General features: G+C 42.6%; 2 protein-coding genes across 2 annotated transcripts; one reads left to right on the top strand and one right to left on the bottom strand.

The window, feature by feature from the left end:
- Nucleotides 1–352: 352 nt before the first annotated feature.
- LOC130150722 (C-type lectin domain family 7 member A-like) lies at nt 353–6,896 on the bottom strand. The gene is made up of 5 exons (XM_056341930.1): nt 6,644–6,896; nt 4,980–5,078; nt 2,679–2,830; nt 1,610–1,728; nt 353–1,341 (listed from the first exon to the last, which is right to left on the bottom strand). Exons 1-5 carry the CDS (start codon nt 6,732–6,734, stop codon nt 1,182–1,184), a joined length of 621 nt encoding a protein of 206 aa, XP_056197905.1. The 5' UTR covers nt 6,735–6,896; the 3' UTR covers nt 353–1,181.
- Nucleotides 6,897–7,379: 483 nt separating this feature from the next.
- Nucleotides 7,380–16,228, top strand: TMEM52B (transmembrane protein 52B; the record flags this gene model as incomplete). The annotated part of the gene is made up of 5 exons (XM_056340817.1): nt 7,380–7,406; nt 12,241–12,284; nt 12,936–12,974; nt 13,897–14,063; nt 14,506–16,228. Coding segments are annotated over 5 exons (528 nt in total), but the record flags the coding sequence as incomplete, so codon positions are not given.
- Nucleotides 16,229–16,941: the final 713 nt, after the last annotated feature.

The following is a 16,941-nucleotide window of genomic DNA, read 5'->3' as shown; positions in this document are numbered from 1 at the left end:
TGATGCATAGCTTTATGTCTGAAATAAATATAATTAGGGGCTTGCCTAAATACCTCGACCTTCCCTGACTCACAGTTCAATTTTCATTGAATGGATGAAATTAGTACAAAACATACACAGGAACAGAAGTCCCAACTATAAACTTGACTCTTCCCGAGAAATTTCAAAGGAAGACCTCTATTGTTTGCTAGTGCCATAGAAGAGAGATGCTCTCTCTGATGCAGTCTTTTCTTCAAACAGCCTCCTAAACAGCAGCAAAGCAGCAAGAAGCTTTGTGTCATTAATTTGTATTTGATGATTGTTGAGCCGACTGTGCACAGTGACTTACTAAAAAGACACACTACAGGAAAGGTCAGTAGCAGCGATATTTATTCCAGTTGTGAAATTCAGCAACAAAATGGAAAATGGATTTGAGAAATCAAAGAATTGGATCAAGTGTGACATGGATAATTATCAGGACAGATGTCTTAGAGGAATGCATTTTCCCCACTAATGCCCAGTGCTGCAGAACAATCCACTAGTGGCAGGACTGGAAGTCCTGGGCATTAAACATTGCTGACTTCCCTCAATAAAAATGTGTTGTGTCTTCGCCTTCTGGGTTATAAGCCCAAAAGGCATGCAATCCAATTTGAAAGCTCTTTTCTCTGACCAGGAGAACTAGAAATATTTTTATTTATCTTCTGATTCAGGATGATTCTGTTGCACTTTCTAGTTATCACAGGTGGGGAGTGAAATTAAATCAAATATTTGGAAATTTATTGCAAATTGGGAGCTCACATCCGTGAATAACCAGTGGATATATTTTTGAAAACATGATGTGTTGCTTTTACAAACAGTCATTAATTCCTGTTTCTGGGAGATAGGCATGAATCTTTAAAATAGAGTTCTGAAATCATATACTTATTTTTGTTTCATTTAGAAAGGAATTTTTGAGAAGTGGATAGAAACAGTTTCACAAGAATACAAGGGCTGAAAGAAGAAAGAGGGAATGAAGTTGTTTTAAAAAAAAGTCCAAGAAGGAATCTGGCTGATGTGCATTGCCAGAGGGCAAGTTAAGCTTAGATTATGCCTGATGTTACATTAACCTGAGCTCAGAATCATTTTCCCTGTCGCAGACCACGGGGCAGAACTCACCCCCACAACAGCATATCCCAGGACGGGGCTCCGCAGAGCTCTGCACGCTAGTGCTTCCTTGAGTAGCTCGCTTGCTCGACCACCGCAGGATCCACCACTTTCTCACAAATGTAAAATTTGTACTCGCCACATCCTGCATTGTCTATGTTTGTACGTTGAAGCCACACGCAATCCAGGAAAGGACTTGAGCTGGCTCGGATCTGAAACCTGTGAAAAAATAGCAGATATATTCATCATCCCATGGAAAAAGTCACAGGCTGATACAGTAATTCCCAGCTGCTGCTACCCATTTGACCCACAACAGCATATAAGCTCTCTGACGGGGGCTTGCCCAGGTTGGTGAGTGAGTGATGGGTAATCTGCTGGCAAGCAGGTGGGGGGACAGGTGGTTACTGAGTGGCGAGTAAAGATTGCTGCTCTGGCTAATAACAAATGCGCCTGGATGTGGTCTGTTCCTATCTGCGCAGTGACTCACAGATCAGGGGAGAAAGCTGATCCATCCTCCCACAGCCAGGGCCCCTCAGCTCCATTGCGCGACAGCCCAATCCAGAAAGAGTCAGAACCATAAAGCTCTGCTGATCGCATTGTGAAGTCCTGTATGGAAATAAATGCAAAGCCGTGAATCACATCCCTGCTTCAGTCATAATGGCCTATGATTTGGAGAAGGAGAGAGGCACATGAAAACCAGCTGCTCACACCCTGCATAACAGGCTTTGTTTCTCAAGTCAATCTGGGCAGTGCCTCTTACTCCTGGCAGTCTGTGTTGTTTTGGAAATAAGGAAAAAGAACCTGCTGAGAGCTTTCAGTAGCTTTCAGTAGCTCTCAACTGAAGAGGAAGTTGAGATAACCGAAGCCTTCACATTAGCTGGGCAATGGGTACAGGATAACTACTTCCTTCCAACACCCTGGTTGCAGAAGTCCGGCATGAAAAGGCCTTTGCATTGTCTGCTATCATTGTACACAGGAAATTCAAAATACAGTAAAACAACAGAGCTCAAGACATAATCCCGTTGCCATTAAGAGTCTGGGTAGAAATTCCTTCACAGTGAAGAGCTCCCCTAGCTGTGCTTTATCTGCTGCTTCATCTACAACTTACAAGTCAGAAAAAGATATGGATCCTCTTCTCACGTGGGAGAAGAGTTCAGGGAGCAAGCCAGGCTGATGAGCTTTCTAGCTGTGGACAGCAGGAAGCTGAAGGCCAGGCTTCTGATATTTGCTAAATAGTTTGCTCCAGCAAGGCAACAAAAGACTTTGCAGCCAGTACTAGCTCAGATTTCTTTGCCCTGAGGTGGGATGAGGATCTAGATGCAGACCCAAGCTGGTGTGTCTCAGTTAAGTTCACTGAAGACAGTAGAGATGCACCAGGGAGGGTGCAGCCACAGCTCAGGTAGAGGGGCTCCAAAGGGGCATGGACACGTTTTGCCGCTCAGTCCAGCACGCGCATGCCATAGCATACTGCACCAGTGGAAGGATGGGAGTGGCTGTTCAGGCCACAGTAAAAAGCAGAGTATATAGTTAGAAAGAGAGAAAAAAATAATCTTTACCAGCTCTTCCTTACTCTCTATCTTAAGAAGTCTGGAATCCAGAGCAGAGCACCGAGTCTTGCTTTCTTGCCAAGTTTTCCATTCCTTTGAAAAGTGGTAGCAGTTCTCCCCGTGCTGTAGCCAGTTCTCAGGACAAGGAATACATTTATGTCCTTGAAAACAAAAGAGCTCCTGATCAGGTTTGGCAGCCTCAGCAGTCTCGAGTGGTCTAGTGGATCCCTGCAGGATCACTAGAGCAGTGCACAGCCTCTCTATCACAGAGGAGCAACAATTCCGCCTTCATTCTGCAGCTAAATTCATGTCTTCATCGGAGACTTAATAAACTCAGTTGCCAGAAGACTAGAAAAATGTTTTTAGAAACATGAAAATCAGAAAAACAAATAATAAAGACTTTTTTAATCTGACCAGCAAACCTGGAGTGTGCTAGTAAAACACAAATAGAGGAAATTTTGGAAGGTTGAGCCATGTTCACAGAGACATGGATATAGGTGGATGTAAAAGGAAACTTAGACTTTCAGTCATATGACTACATGTCTATTCATGTGAACTTACTTTTAACTTCTTGTTAATATCAGGGCCAGCTCTTCCCTGCTATATGTTTTACAATTCAATTTATACTTCAACTTTTCTGACGGCATTTCATACTTGCCATGGATTCAGTGTGCAAACATCAGATAGTGATGACCAGCTGAAGTGAAAGTTAATGAGCCCACTGCTGTTAAAGAAAATACCTTTCTGACAGCTGCACTTTTGACTCTTTCTGACACCTTATTCTGTTAGATACCTGTTGGAACCCTGAGTAATACTGAAGCCACAAAGAATTCAGATGCTGGATTTTTCTTTCACTCTCGCACCATTTGGGGAGCTCTGTTTCTAGTTAGAAACTGAAATAACTGCAAGCAGCAGAAAAACCTGTCAGACAAAATATTTTGGACATCTCTGGGGACTGGGTCCCAGCTATAGGGTGAATCATGTTTGTTGCTCTGCAGCTCACAGGACCATAGTGTAACAAACCAGTGCCAGTTGGGAATTCCAGAACTTGATGCCGGATGGCAACAGATAGCACAGCACAGTGCACTTGGCTCTTAGAAGCTTCTGGTTTGTGCTAAATTCAAATGCAGACATTTATATAGATTATAACGTTGCCACTCTCTCACAAGATGTTAATTTATTATGATTCTCTTTCCTCTGCTATATGATAATGTAGTGTATTCAGCTCACCCATCATGAAATTTTCGCACCACTGTTTTGCACTGAAAAAAAGAATACCCTCAGGATATAGTCCGTGAACTGTTGAAGCCAGTGATTACAATCCCATTTGGTAGAGAGCAGCAGTATTTACACTGCTGCATCCACTACTCCATAACAGAACGAAGCTGTCTTGAGGAGTCAAAGCATTTCAGACAATTAAAGCCAGCAGAAATTTTCTGTCAATTTTTTTTTTTACTAGAATTCCCTGAAACTGACTGTGAAAGAAGGAATGGTAGCAACAATTAATTTACCTATTAGAAAAATGGGTGTGTTTTTTTAGAAAAGGGTCACCATCATGGTATTTTCTGAATGAAAATATTTGTTTTAGGGCATAAATCAGGTCCATTACAAAAACTCAATAAACTTACTTCAGAAAGATAAGTTTACTTAAAAAATAATCAAAATGGAAATGCAGCCTTTTGGCTGACTCGGTTGAAACTTGGTTTGAAATGAAATAATTCAGGGCAATTTTAGAGATTTTGATTTTTTTTCTTCCAGTATGGTTGACAGAAAAAATAAAAATCTGTGGCTACCATAATGTGATGGAACCACCATCTTCCCACCACTGTGTACCTCTGGAGGTGGTAAGTTGCTTTACAGTCTCTGTCAAGTTCAAATTCTGAGCCTGGAGGAGCTCCAGCTGCTGGTTGAGGCTTTCCATAATTGCCTTTTGCAGGGTGAAGTTTTCACCCCTTTCACGCACAAGGTGGCGGACCAGGATGATTTGAATCACAGCAAAACAAGAATGAAATTGTTGCATTAATATTAAAGCTAAACTGCTCAATGCAGCCTGAATAAACTTACCAAGGACACATGTACCTCCCCATGACTGAATATACCTGACCTACATACAGTCTGTGCACATCTAGGAGCAAGATGTAATACATCCCAATTTCAAAGACTGGGAGATCCCTTGAGAGGGTAAACTCTGCCAGCAAGGGATACTTTTTTCATCATTAAATCCCTCAGGCTAACCCTCCCTCCATTAATTTCCTAGACATCTAGCTGTCCACACTGAACTCCAAACACCCCTTCTGTGACCATACTTACGCCTGGCAGCCAAGACTCCTACAGCTGCCACTGAACTTATGCAGAAGACCCCAAGAACTACTGTAGCCAGTCGCCAACAGGAAGATGGAAAGGGGGAATCTGAAATAGACAAAAAGAAAAAAAAAAAAAACCAGCAAGAACAGGAGCCTTTCATCTTTGTATCTGCAGCTCCTACACTGCACATGACAACACGACTGGTAGTCTGCTCAGTGAATTGCTGAGCTTCACACCAGTATGTGGTGTCGCGTTATGAAAATATTCCTGTTGTTTGGCCATGGCCAGTCCTTCTTAGGAGTTGGGGGCTGGGAAGCTAGCAAGCCATGTTTAAAAGAAAACAAACTGAAAAAATAAAGCTGAACAGCACAGAATTTTGCATGTGGGAAAAGAACATCAAAGAAGTATTTGTGCTTACAACATGGCTGAAATTTTCATATGCATCCAGGTATTGGGGTGTGTTTTGAGTGCCTAAACTGCTGAATCAGGAAAGGATTCACCTTTTCAGAAAATAACCTCAGAAACAGTCAGCAATGAAATTCAGGCCTCTGCAAAATAATCTGAAATTATGGCATACAGATGTGAATAAAACCACATACCTGCAGTTGCACAGGAACAGTCTCACATCTGGAAATGCACATACCCATTCTTGCAATGTGGGCAAATGCAAACACCCGTGTGAATTTACAGTGCCAAATCACAGAGGAAAGGATTACTTCCAATTTAAAAATTTTGTGTTCTTTTACTAGACTCCTGTACAAAATTCCAGTGGGAATACTAATATTAATTTGAAATCACCAACAGAAATAACTGGCATACCAATCTGTGGTATTCTTGCCTTTTATTCTCTCTTTTCCCTAAACCTTTCACCGAACAGTGAGTAAGAACCCTAGTAGATACTGGGAGTTCACCTTCAGCCTCCAGGTATAAAACTCAAGGACCCCTCAACAAGTGAGAATGAGATAATCACTGCCTAGCCAGTAAGTGGAATTTTCCTTCAGAAAGAGCTCTTTATTATCATTTATTATCAAATTTATCAAATTAATCTCCAGGCATTTAGTTGGGCTGTAACATAACATGTCTTTACTTTGCTACTACCTTTTATACAGAGCAGTTCTAAAGCACTAATGCACAGCATAAAGAACATGGATTTGGGATCAGTCACATTCCTCTCTTCCTCTGTGAAGCTATGCAGCATAATATTTACGATTTTTAAGTACAGAAAGGTATTCGTCCATCTATTCCTTCCCTTGAGAGAAAATGTGGTTTTTCCTAGCATTTGCTTTATTCAGTTAGTCACATTTGAATAAGTAAAGCTGAAAGACTTTTGCAAGGTCCCTTAGGCAGATTACTTCACTAACTTCCAGGAGCTAACACCTAATGTCTAACTGGAACATGTTTATTTTTACTTAACTGCACCCCACAACCATAATTACATGATTCCTCTCAAATCTGAACAGGTTTTCCACATTTTCCACCCTTCCATTCTTTTTAAGCTCCTCTCTCTTTTTACTTTCTTTCCCCAATTTCCTAGAAAATTTGAGTCCAAAGGTCTCCCAGAAGCCAGATGCTTCTTGGCAGGCGACACCCTCCTCTGAGTGCCACATGAAAAATGTTCTCCAAGGTGAGAGTTTGCCTTGGAGAGAGCTGCCCCCCAACACCACCACTACCTTTTGCTCTGGCAGTCTGGAGCTCCTGGTCCTGGGATTTTTCCAGTGTTATAAACCTCAGGTCTGCATATGTCACTTCTCCACTTGTCATTTCTGGCAAGGTTACAGGAGGGTTCAAAAGTTTGCTTGGTCCTACGCGAGAAACAGAGATAAGGTCCTGGCTGGGATCAAAGGACTGGTCGGTGTCATTGGAAGCTAGCAGAGTGATTCACGCAGAAGTCAGAAGGGTTTTTTTGGCTCATACTAAAGGATTTTATGACACAGTGATACTGGGGGTTGTTTACATGCAGCAGAGTCCCAGAATAGTATTTAAATCTCCTGTGTGTGCAAAAATGCAATGGGGCACAGAAATCTCGCAGTTCTCAGTTCCTGGAACAGATGCATAGAGTTACCCAATTTGGGAGCCCATCCTTTCTGTGGAAATACAAAGAAGGAAGGGGAGAGACAAAGAGGAAATTACATTACTTTTTTATTAAGTCTAAACAATCCCTTGAAGTTTTTCAGCAGCAGGGGGGGGGTGTTTCCTGGCTTTATTACACAATGATTAATATTAAATAAATTCAGCCAGAAGGGCTCCTCGATCTCTTAGGCAGCACAGGAGGACTAGAGGCAAATGGAAGGGAGAAACATACTGATCACCTTTGCTCGTTGTTTGTAAGCACATCGCGCTTACCCTGATGGGGTAGCACATCGACTTCTCACAGCCGTTGCCCAGTCCTAGGAGACAAAGAAATGAATCCAGGTTCCCCAGCTGCTGCTCCAGGTATGTCTGCACTGTAAAAGGTAATGAGCCGAAGAAATATGCTGAACTAATTGGGAGTCTGGGTAGAAAATTCATGTACCAGAGTATGATGCTGTGCTTTCGGGACTAGCTCTGGGCTGGAAGCAGTCTCATGTGATAATCACTGCCATTTAGCCAGAGTGATTAACAGAGCACAGCAGCGTGCCATTCTGCTAGGGCTGCGGCTGCGTGCCAGGAGGGGTCACCTGTCAGCTTGAGCACCTGCACCATGCTCTCTCGAACTTTGAGTCCGAGGAATAAGATGGATAAACTTAACTGGTCCTACATTTCCTGGTATATCTAGGTCTTCTGGCAAAATGACAGGAATGAGATTTTCGGGTTTATTTCATGTGGCTGTACCGCACACAGCCCAAGAACTGCTGGTCTCACCAGCTATTAAGTCAGGAACAAGGATGAGCACCAGGTAGCACAGAAGATACCCCCCAGCACCACATCTCACTGGAGACTTTGCCAGCCCCAGGCTGCTGGAGATCAAAGCTCCCTGTGTACTGAGCAGAAAGCATCCACAGGCTTTTATCTTACAGTGGAAAACCTGAGTGCAGTGACTTAGACTCCAGCATCTGGGCACACATAAATAGAAAAATAAACGTTAATTTCCAGGAGATCCTTACCCTGTCTCCAATGAGCTGTTGCTTTTGAACCCCCTGTCATGTTTTCTGTCAAGGGGAGATAACAACCCTTATGTCCCCAGTGGAAAGAGCATGTGTGCTGGGTTTGGCTGGGATAGAGTTCATTTTTGTCATAGTAGCTAGTATGGGGCTGCGTTTTGGATCTGTGCTGAGAAGTGTTGCTAACAGAGGGATGGTTTAGTTCCTGCTGAGCAGTGCTTGCACAGAGCCGAGGGCTTTTCTGCTTCTCACCCCACCCCAGCAGCAAGCAGGCTGGGGGGGCACAAGAAGCTGGGAGGGGACACAGATGGGACAGCTGACCCCAACTGGCCAAAGGGATCTCCCACACCATATGGTGTCATACTCAGGAGGAAGGGGGGACGTTCGTTTGGAGTGATGGCATTTCTCTTCTCAAGTAACTGCTACTGGTGCTGGAGCCCAGCTTTCCTGAAGATGGCTGAAGACCTGCCTGCCCAAGCGAAGCAGTGAATGAATATCTTACTTTGCTGCTTGCATACACAGATTTTACTTTACCTATTAAACTGTTTTTATCTCAACGTATGAATTTTCTTCCTTTTACCCTTCCTATTCTCTGCCCCATCCCAGCGGAGGGGGGAGTGAGTGAGCGGCTGCGTGGTGCCAGCTGGGGTTAAACCACAAGTGTGAAATGTGGGGGGGAAGCGTTCTGCTTCTTTATGCACAGTTTATTAAAAAATGATCTGGTTTTGTTTTATAAGCAACAGAGGGCTTTTGGATTATCATCATTCAGTGTAAAATACATGAAAGCTATGATAATGTCTTACTACACCTGCAAAAGTGTCAGGGGTCCTTCTGAGCCCCAAATGTGTTCCCATATTTTACATTTCTAAATGCCCATGGGGAAGTATTGGGTATGACTAATCGAGCTGGCTCTAGGAGAATACTCCTTTGAAGAGTAACAGGGACCAAGGAGCAATTTCTCAACAACTTCTAAGAACAGCACAACAGCATTTTTTCAGCTCATTGAGAAGCTTTACTCCCAGTTAAGACCATGCTACCTAGGAAATAATAGAACAGGCTTGAGATGCATACCTTGATACAACCAGAACAGGGAAGCAGAGATGACAGAAGTATTTTCTGTCCTTACCACATTCTGCTTTCTCTGGCATCCAAGGAAGGTTATGTTCAAATCACATAGCTTACCACAGAACGGACCCTTAGATTTTAAACAATCACAAAGAACAGAGAAAAGTCAATAATGGGATATTTTTATTTGGTTTAGCAGCTCTGTAAGGCTCTGGTCACATTCTTAGAACCTTTTGAAAGGTGGCAAGGGGGAAATATCAAAGAGAAAAGTCACTTCAATACAACATAAAACAAATAATAAAATATTAAGATAACTGAGGCAAAAGACATGGGGAATATGGAGAAATTGAAACCATTGTTGAATGAGAAGACAGCAGGATGATAGGTGGATTACTGGAAGGAAAGTATTAATGAAAATGCCATAGGAATAGAAAAAGAGTGATTAATAAGTTTCAGCAAGAATGAGTTATACTATGCTTTTGGAGAGGACACTGTTTCATGTCACACAGCTGCATGTCATACTGCTGCTTTTCCTTTAGAGAAATTTTTTATCACTCTATATGATATTGCTCCAGTTTGATCCTTCTAAAATTCGGAATTCTCATGAGACTGAATTTCAGTTAAAAATCAAGTTAAAAATCAATACTGAATTATCGCACTGATAATAAAAAGCCCCTGAAAACATTGTTAATTTGTACTTCTCTTCCCTTCCACACTGAATCCCACCAGGCTTGAAAGCTGTACATACAAGGAACACTATTTTACAGTTCTGCTGGGTCTTTTCTTCTAAAACTCCCGTAATACTCAAAAGAGTTTAAGGAGAAATAGACAGAAAGACTATTGGGCAATTCCCATATAAGTACAAAGTCAATAGCTCATGGTTTTGTGTTTCTTATTTGTCCACCTGGAATTGGAAACGTTCTTCCAGTAGTAGATTAGGACGGATGGATGGAAGGATGGATAGATAGGTAGATAGATAAACTCATGCTAAGACATGTTTATACTGCACCACTACTTTTATAATTAGAGAATGCTAAATGGTTTTAGCTTGCCTTGGGAGAATACATTATGTTTATGAATCCATTGGTTCTGCTCTGCAACACTAATTTGCATCACCAAGGCTAATGATTCACCAGTTTAATGTGAATGCATTGTGCTTGCAACATGGGGCAACAAGTTTCTCTAGTTGCTATCCTGCCGTTAACATATATTCATGCACCAGTTCCAAGTGGTTCCCAAACACAAATAGTAACACATTACTGCAAAGCATTTTTTTCTCTCTCAGCTATTCAAAAGAGAAAGGGAAGGTGAACACGATTATATGCATGTAATAACACTCTGAATAGCCATGAGCACTAACAGAAATCTAAAGCAGTTCTACAAGAGAGAGAAAATTAATGGGTCATTGAATGGAACCTGCTAATGCAACCAGCTGCAGGATAAGTAGTATCCAGGATAGGAGAATCAACATTTATTCCCTGTGATGCAAAGTATTTCGGGGGACTTGGCTGGCCATGCAGGAAGTTCAGGAGTGGGACCTGTGAGTGAGCAGAGTCTCAGTTGCAGGATGGATATAGCAGGGACTACCAGGTAAGAGGGATGGTGGCAGAGCCTTAAAATGGGCGATATAAGGGGTGTTGCATATGCATACATATATGCGCATTATGCATACATATATATGCATCTATGTGTTTATATGTGTTGCATTCATATATATATATATAAATGCACATACACATATACATATGACCATATATTCAAAATGCTATATACAATTATAATATTGCAAATTCACTTCAGCAGGAACATCTTGCTTGTAACATACACTATAGATGTTGATCATATAGCTAAAGTCAACAGATTGTATCCATATAGGTAGGACAATGTGAGTGCAGGGACAGAAAAGGTACTGGAAGAGGGAGAGGAATCTGAACTCCATTTGAACAGGTCAATAACATGACCTTCAACCCACCTCCCTCGGGGTAGGGGCGGGGAGAGGAATAATTGGGAATGAACAAACTCGAGAGACCCTTTCTGCTCACAGAAGGGAAGGGTCAGGTCTGCAGAGATCTCACGATGCCCTTCACTGGACTAGCTCAACATCTAAAGTAAGAACTCGTAGCCACTGCTTTTCTCCTGATCTGACTGGAAGGCTTTAGAGATCTCGTCAAAAGAGAGAGAGAAGCAGGCCAAAAGAATACAAAAGGAGACAGGCAGAAATAAACAGGAATTGTCAGTGACAAACAGGGAAAGAGAGAAAGCAAAAACCTGAAGGGCAGGTAGAAGGATAGACCCAGAGGACAGAAAGAGGCAGAGCAGGAAGAAGAGATTGGATTCAACGTACAACAAGGAATCTGCTCCTTCTCCTGGTCAGTGGACTGGTGAGGATGAACTGAGACTAGAAAGGACAAGAAGGCATCAAGCAGCTTGAGAGACCAAGAAGCCACAGAACCGCCCTAAGGGGATGCATAGCCCAGCCATGATCTGCTTTATTTTAGGGTGTTTCTTATGGGTAAGTCACACCTCAGGTTCCTTTTTATGGGCTCTCTGCTCCGTTAGAGAGTTATCTTGGAAAGGTGGAGGGGCGTTAGCAATTGACAGTCACAATAATTTCCCTCATACTAGAAAGAACTGGACATATAAAAGGCAGACACAGAGAAGAGAGTATTTGCTGCTATTCCAGAGATGGTAACACAGAAGTCAGGAATGAGATGGGTAAGAGTGCTGGAGGGACAGAGCAGAATTCAAGTCAGTGTGGGTATAATACGAAGCAGGGCATTTGAAAGTTCTTAATATTTGAGCATGGAGAAGGATCTACATCTGCAACATGACATAGGGAAAGGGAAACCTGTGGTGAGGGTGAAGGCAGGTCAGTGTCTGCTGGGAACAGTGCTAAGTAGGATTTTAATGACTACAGGAAGTTAAGATATGAAACAATGCAGTTGATATTACAGTAACTTCAAAATCTACAGCAGAATATACAACGGAAACAACGGAAGACAGATAACAGTAAGTCCTTACCATAGGAGATTCAGACTGGCAATAGTCCAGGTAACAGAGATAAAAGCTGCATATGACAGACTTGGTTCACTCTAGTTGTGTCTTTGGTTTTCTCCTTCTAGTTCCCCCAAGTGAGAGGTGAGGAAGGCTGTCTCAACACTGAACTGTGAGTATTTGACCATCTTGCACTCTAAGAAGACAGTGAAGGACAAAGGCAGTAGCAGACATCAGTGTTATGATGTGGTGGCTGACACTTTCCACCAAAGCTTATTTAATTGCGACTATTGAAAAGTCATATAAAATTTCCATTGCTTTGAATGTGAAGTGTATTATTATTAACCAACGTACTGATCATGTACTGTTCCTGCTACCTCCTTGCATACCTGCAGTGGTTAAGAGCTTTCTGGTGTAATTTTGATTGATTGAGATTATGAATTGGGAATTGACCTTTCCTTGAAAAATTGGTTTGAAATACACTGCTTTGATGAATATCTCTTGGTTATGTCATTCATAAGAATAACAGAAATTATATTCTGTCAAAAAAGACAAAACAAATGTGAATGCAGATCCCTAAAGTTTGCAAACAGAATCAGACAGGCAAAAATATCAGGAGAATGATAAAGTGATAAAGTCAAACAGAAAGGAAACTCACCTAACAGGGAGATTGATGAGGTCAGCGAGTTTCTCATCACTGTGCCATTTAGAAGCCAGGTGGTAAGTGAGGAACATGCAGGGAGCTGGAAGAGGGTACAGTAAGGATCTTTCCATTTATTTGGTATTCTGTGGCTAACTATTTCTTGTACCCTCTTCTCCTCAGCTGTTCAGGTACAGAGTGGGACCGTTTGTGGTATATCTGGTAAGATGGCATATGTTTACTCTAAATATCTGCATCTCTGGACAATTCCAGTAGCAAAGAGTGGGATTAAATGTGACCTGTTCAAGTGTGATACCACCACCTGCTTTCCTTTGGGACATCAGTAGCAAGGCAACCCCTTAGCTATTGCATCATCTTTAACAAATGTTGACTTCTTAGTCTCCTTTTTTATTCCACGTATTAATTTAGTTGGATGAACAATATTAATAAAGAATTCATGGCACAATATGCCTTTTAAAAGGCCCATATTTTTAGTAATTTCACTCTGATTCCTTAGTAATTCTCACCAGGATTAGATTAAAAAGGATGGTAGCTGTTGGATGTCTACAAACTGCAATAAGAGTATAGCCAGAAGATTGAGAGTGACATTTTTTTCTCTTTGAATGTCACTCATGAGGACACATCTGGAATATCTAGTCCCATTTTGGTCCCTCAGTACAAAAGAGATGTTGACAAACCGGAGCAAGTCCACTGGGGAGCCAATAAAATAGTCAGGGAACCAGAGGACACGATGGCGGAGTGGCTGGTTTGTTCAGCCTAGAGGAGGCAAAGGGGGCAACCTGCTTGCAGTTTTCCACTACCTGAGGTGGATCTTGAGCGAAGACAGAGCCAGAGCCTTCTCAGAGGTGCCCAGCAGGACATAAGGCGACTGGCCAAGCTGCATACATGGAAATTCTGATTAGACAGAAAAAATGCTTCCCCTGAGGAGGGTGCAGCACTGGAACAGCTGCCTGGAGGGAACGTGGGATCTCCATCCCTGAAGACTGTCCAAATTGTGCTGGACAAGGCCCCAGATGACTTTGTCTAGCTTTCAGGTTAGCCTTGCTTTAAGCAGGGAGAAACATTAGAGGACTTCTGCCAACAAAATCTTCCTGTCTTAATTCTATGTCCTCTCCCTTACCAGGCTGGTGGTGGCGATCGGTGGGCTGCTGCTCCTGTGTGGCCTGGTTTCCATCTGCGTGAGATGCTGTTTTCATTGCCATCAGACAGGGGAGGAATCAGGTCCTCAGCCCTATGAGGTCACCGTCATTGCTTTTGATCATGACAGCACCCTCCAGAGCACCATTACCTGTGAGTTGGCTTTGATGGAGCCTGGGGACCTCAGCACACACCAAAGCGAAGGGCTGCACTGTAAAAAGCCCAGATTGCAGCATCCCAGGGCTGACAGAGGGAAATTCATGGCAGGATGCAGGGAAAGCAGCATCTGGACACAGTACAAATGCAGGTGCTCACCAGCCTTCTTGTAGCAAATGCAGCCAGATGGTGAATCAGCTGTGAGACACATTTGGGTGGAATTAGGGCAGCTACACGCCTTGGTGGCATTTGAGGAAGGAGCAAGTGTGGGATGTTGCTGATGGGGTTTTCCGCGCATCCCTTTTAGGGAAGGACAAGGGCAGGAAAACATTCAGGCTGTGGGGAAAGAAAAGCCTGTGCACTGCAGGTATACCTGTCCTCCTCTAATCGCACGGTGCTTTCAGGAAGTGGCAAACAGCATTTGTCTCCTCCCTTTCAGCTCTCCATTCTGTGTTTGGGCCTGCTGCCAGGAGGATATTAGCGGTGGCACACTCCCATAACGCTGCGCAGGGACCACCACCCCTCTCGGCATCAGACACTCCTCCAGTCTATGAAGAAGCTCTGCACATGAGCAGATTCACCGTCGCCAAGGCAGGGCAGAAAGTGCCAGACCTGGATCCAGTGCCAGAGGAAAGACTGCAGGCATCTGCCAAGGGCAAGGATGCCCAGCCATCCCTCCCAGGACATTAGTACCTGGTTTTACTGAATGTAGTTACATGCAGAGACTAATTCTTCTGGTCAGGGTTCGGAATATCAGATTAAGTTTCTTAGTCATTAGGGAAAAGCAAAAAAAGAGACTAAATTCCAAATATTTTCAGATCCAGCATATTTTGATGGCTCCTTTTGACCATTTTTTGAGATAACTGGCCATTGGCATTCTCCATGTCCACATACACACATCACTACTGTCACAGTTTGCAGGAATAAGCAGGCAGCAGAATCAAGGTGCTGAGCCACTTTGCAGGCTAGTGACCTGCAGGGAGATGGCAGATGCTGGCTCATTCTGCTTGCATCCACCCAAGTTTCCTGGGGATGGCAGAGAGATTTTCACAACAGAAAAGAAAAAATGAAGACATGTGAGATCTTAATACCTAGTAACATCAAACTTCTCAAAAGTGCCAACCATTTATAGTAAATTAAAAAAAAAAAAAAAAAAAAAAAAGAAAGAAAGAAAAAAGGAGCTGTGTAGGAACACAATCTTCATGTAAACAAAAGACAGCATACATTGGTCGTATGTGCAGTAGATGTCCTGAACGCCCTACAGGATATATGTCATGAAGACAGTCTGGTTTTGAATACGATACATAGCAATTCTAAAATAGTAGTCACAAGCTCTTACATTTTAAGTAACAAATATGATGTCTATGCTAGCCGATCAAACGAGGGAAGGAGCGAGAACAGTACCTCTGAAATAAAGTCAATCATATTTTAGTTGCATTCATATTGTATCATTTATAAATTATTCCTAATGTTGCTGTCAAAAGCAGGTCAAATTTAATACAACCATTTAAAACATTTCAGCCATTTCTCAGATAGAAATAATTTGTGAGTCTTTCCTGATGAATACAAATATGTTGAATGACCCAGAAATATTAATCAAACTGTTTGGATGAACATAGGTATGGACCATCTGTAAAATGTTTTCTTGGACTAGGTATTCATTGAGAAGGCGACCTCAATTACATCAGTATTATATCCACCCCAGGTTCAGCAACTGAAAACATTCAAGCAGAGGGACATCAAAAATCAAATGATAAGCAGCCAAGAATGAATTGCGTGTGTATGTTAATGTTGATATGAATGCACAGGTCATGGATATCACATCCTTCTTGAAGTGGCTGCATGACCCTTCCTACTGGGGTACCCAAATTCTCATGTCCTTAATATGCTGATCTTCTCTCCTGTGAAATACAGAAAAAATGGTTATTTTGTAGATAAGGAAAGGTCCACGAATATGTTTAGGAGTCTAACTGCTGTTGAGATTACAGTCTTAGACAATTTTAGAGGTTGATAAGATAGCTTCAGCATAGAGCCAAATTGAACAACCAATACATCTTTGATGATGTCCCAGACCTTGCCCAGTCACATGAATTCTGTATCCAAAAGAACTTAATGAGGGTCCTGATTTCCTAGGCCAAAATCTTCTTCCTGAATTGCCTAGTCATTACCTAACGGTACCGTTAATGAATGATAAACTGGAATATAATAAATAGATAAATAAGTGACATATAAGGTTATGTCTTTTCTGCTATGCAGCACACTTGAAATCATAACTGTTTGGGGAACATCTGCTAGAGTGACCTATTTCATTAGCTGCCCTCTGAAGTCCAGTTCAAGCCTGACTTCTCCACCATGCTGCAGAACGTTTCCTGGAAGGCTTTTGTGTACTGCACAGTAAAAGCCCGAAGCAAACATTTGGACCTGCTGAACATGCGTCAAGCACTATCAAGCCCAGAAACTTCCTGGAAGCCTTCACAATCGTTTCCAGGGGGAACATACCGTTCCTCCCGCACCTCCACCCCTTTCCTCCTGCCTCCGAGCCCCAAGCTCTGCGGGCATTTAACAGGAGATGGCAGCCCTGCTCCACAGGGCAGCGATCCTGCCTAGCAAAACAGGAACGGACAACTGTTAATAATTCACAATAGTAATTTTTTTTCTAAGATGTGCAATAGAAAGGGAAGTTTTAAAATTCTTAGGTTTCCCCTCCTCTGCATCAAATCACCTCTGCTATCTCCTTTCTGAGTTTCAAGGGGAAGAGTAACAGGTCACTCGTATCCAGAGGTGGGCCTTACCTGCTGATTTCAGCAGGTTTCCCTTGACCAAAGCTAGTACCACCTAACTCTCCTAGCCCTTCCCATCTGCTCACATCCTTCTT

The sequence above is a fragment of the Falco biarmicus genome, chromosome 5, assembly GCF_023638135.1.
Source record: "Falco biarmicus isolate bFalBia1 chromosome 5, bFalBia1.pri, whole genome shotgun sequence".
In the NCBI taxonomy this organism is placed as follows: domain Eukaryota; kingdom Metazoa; phylum Chordata; class Aves; order Falconiformes; family Falconidae; genus Falco; species Falco biarmicus.
The sequence above is the reverse complement of the archived record's forward strand: the minus strand, read 5'-3'. Positions and strand labels throughout refer to the sequence as shown.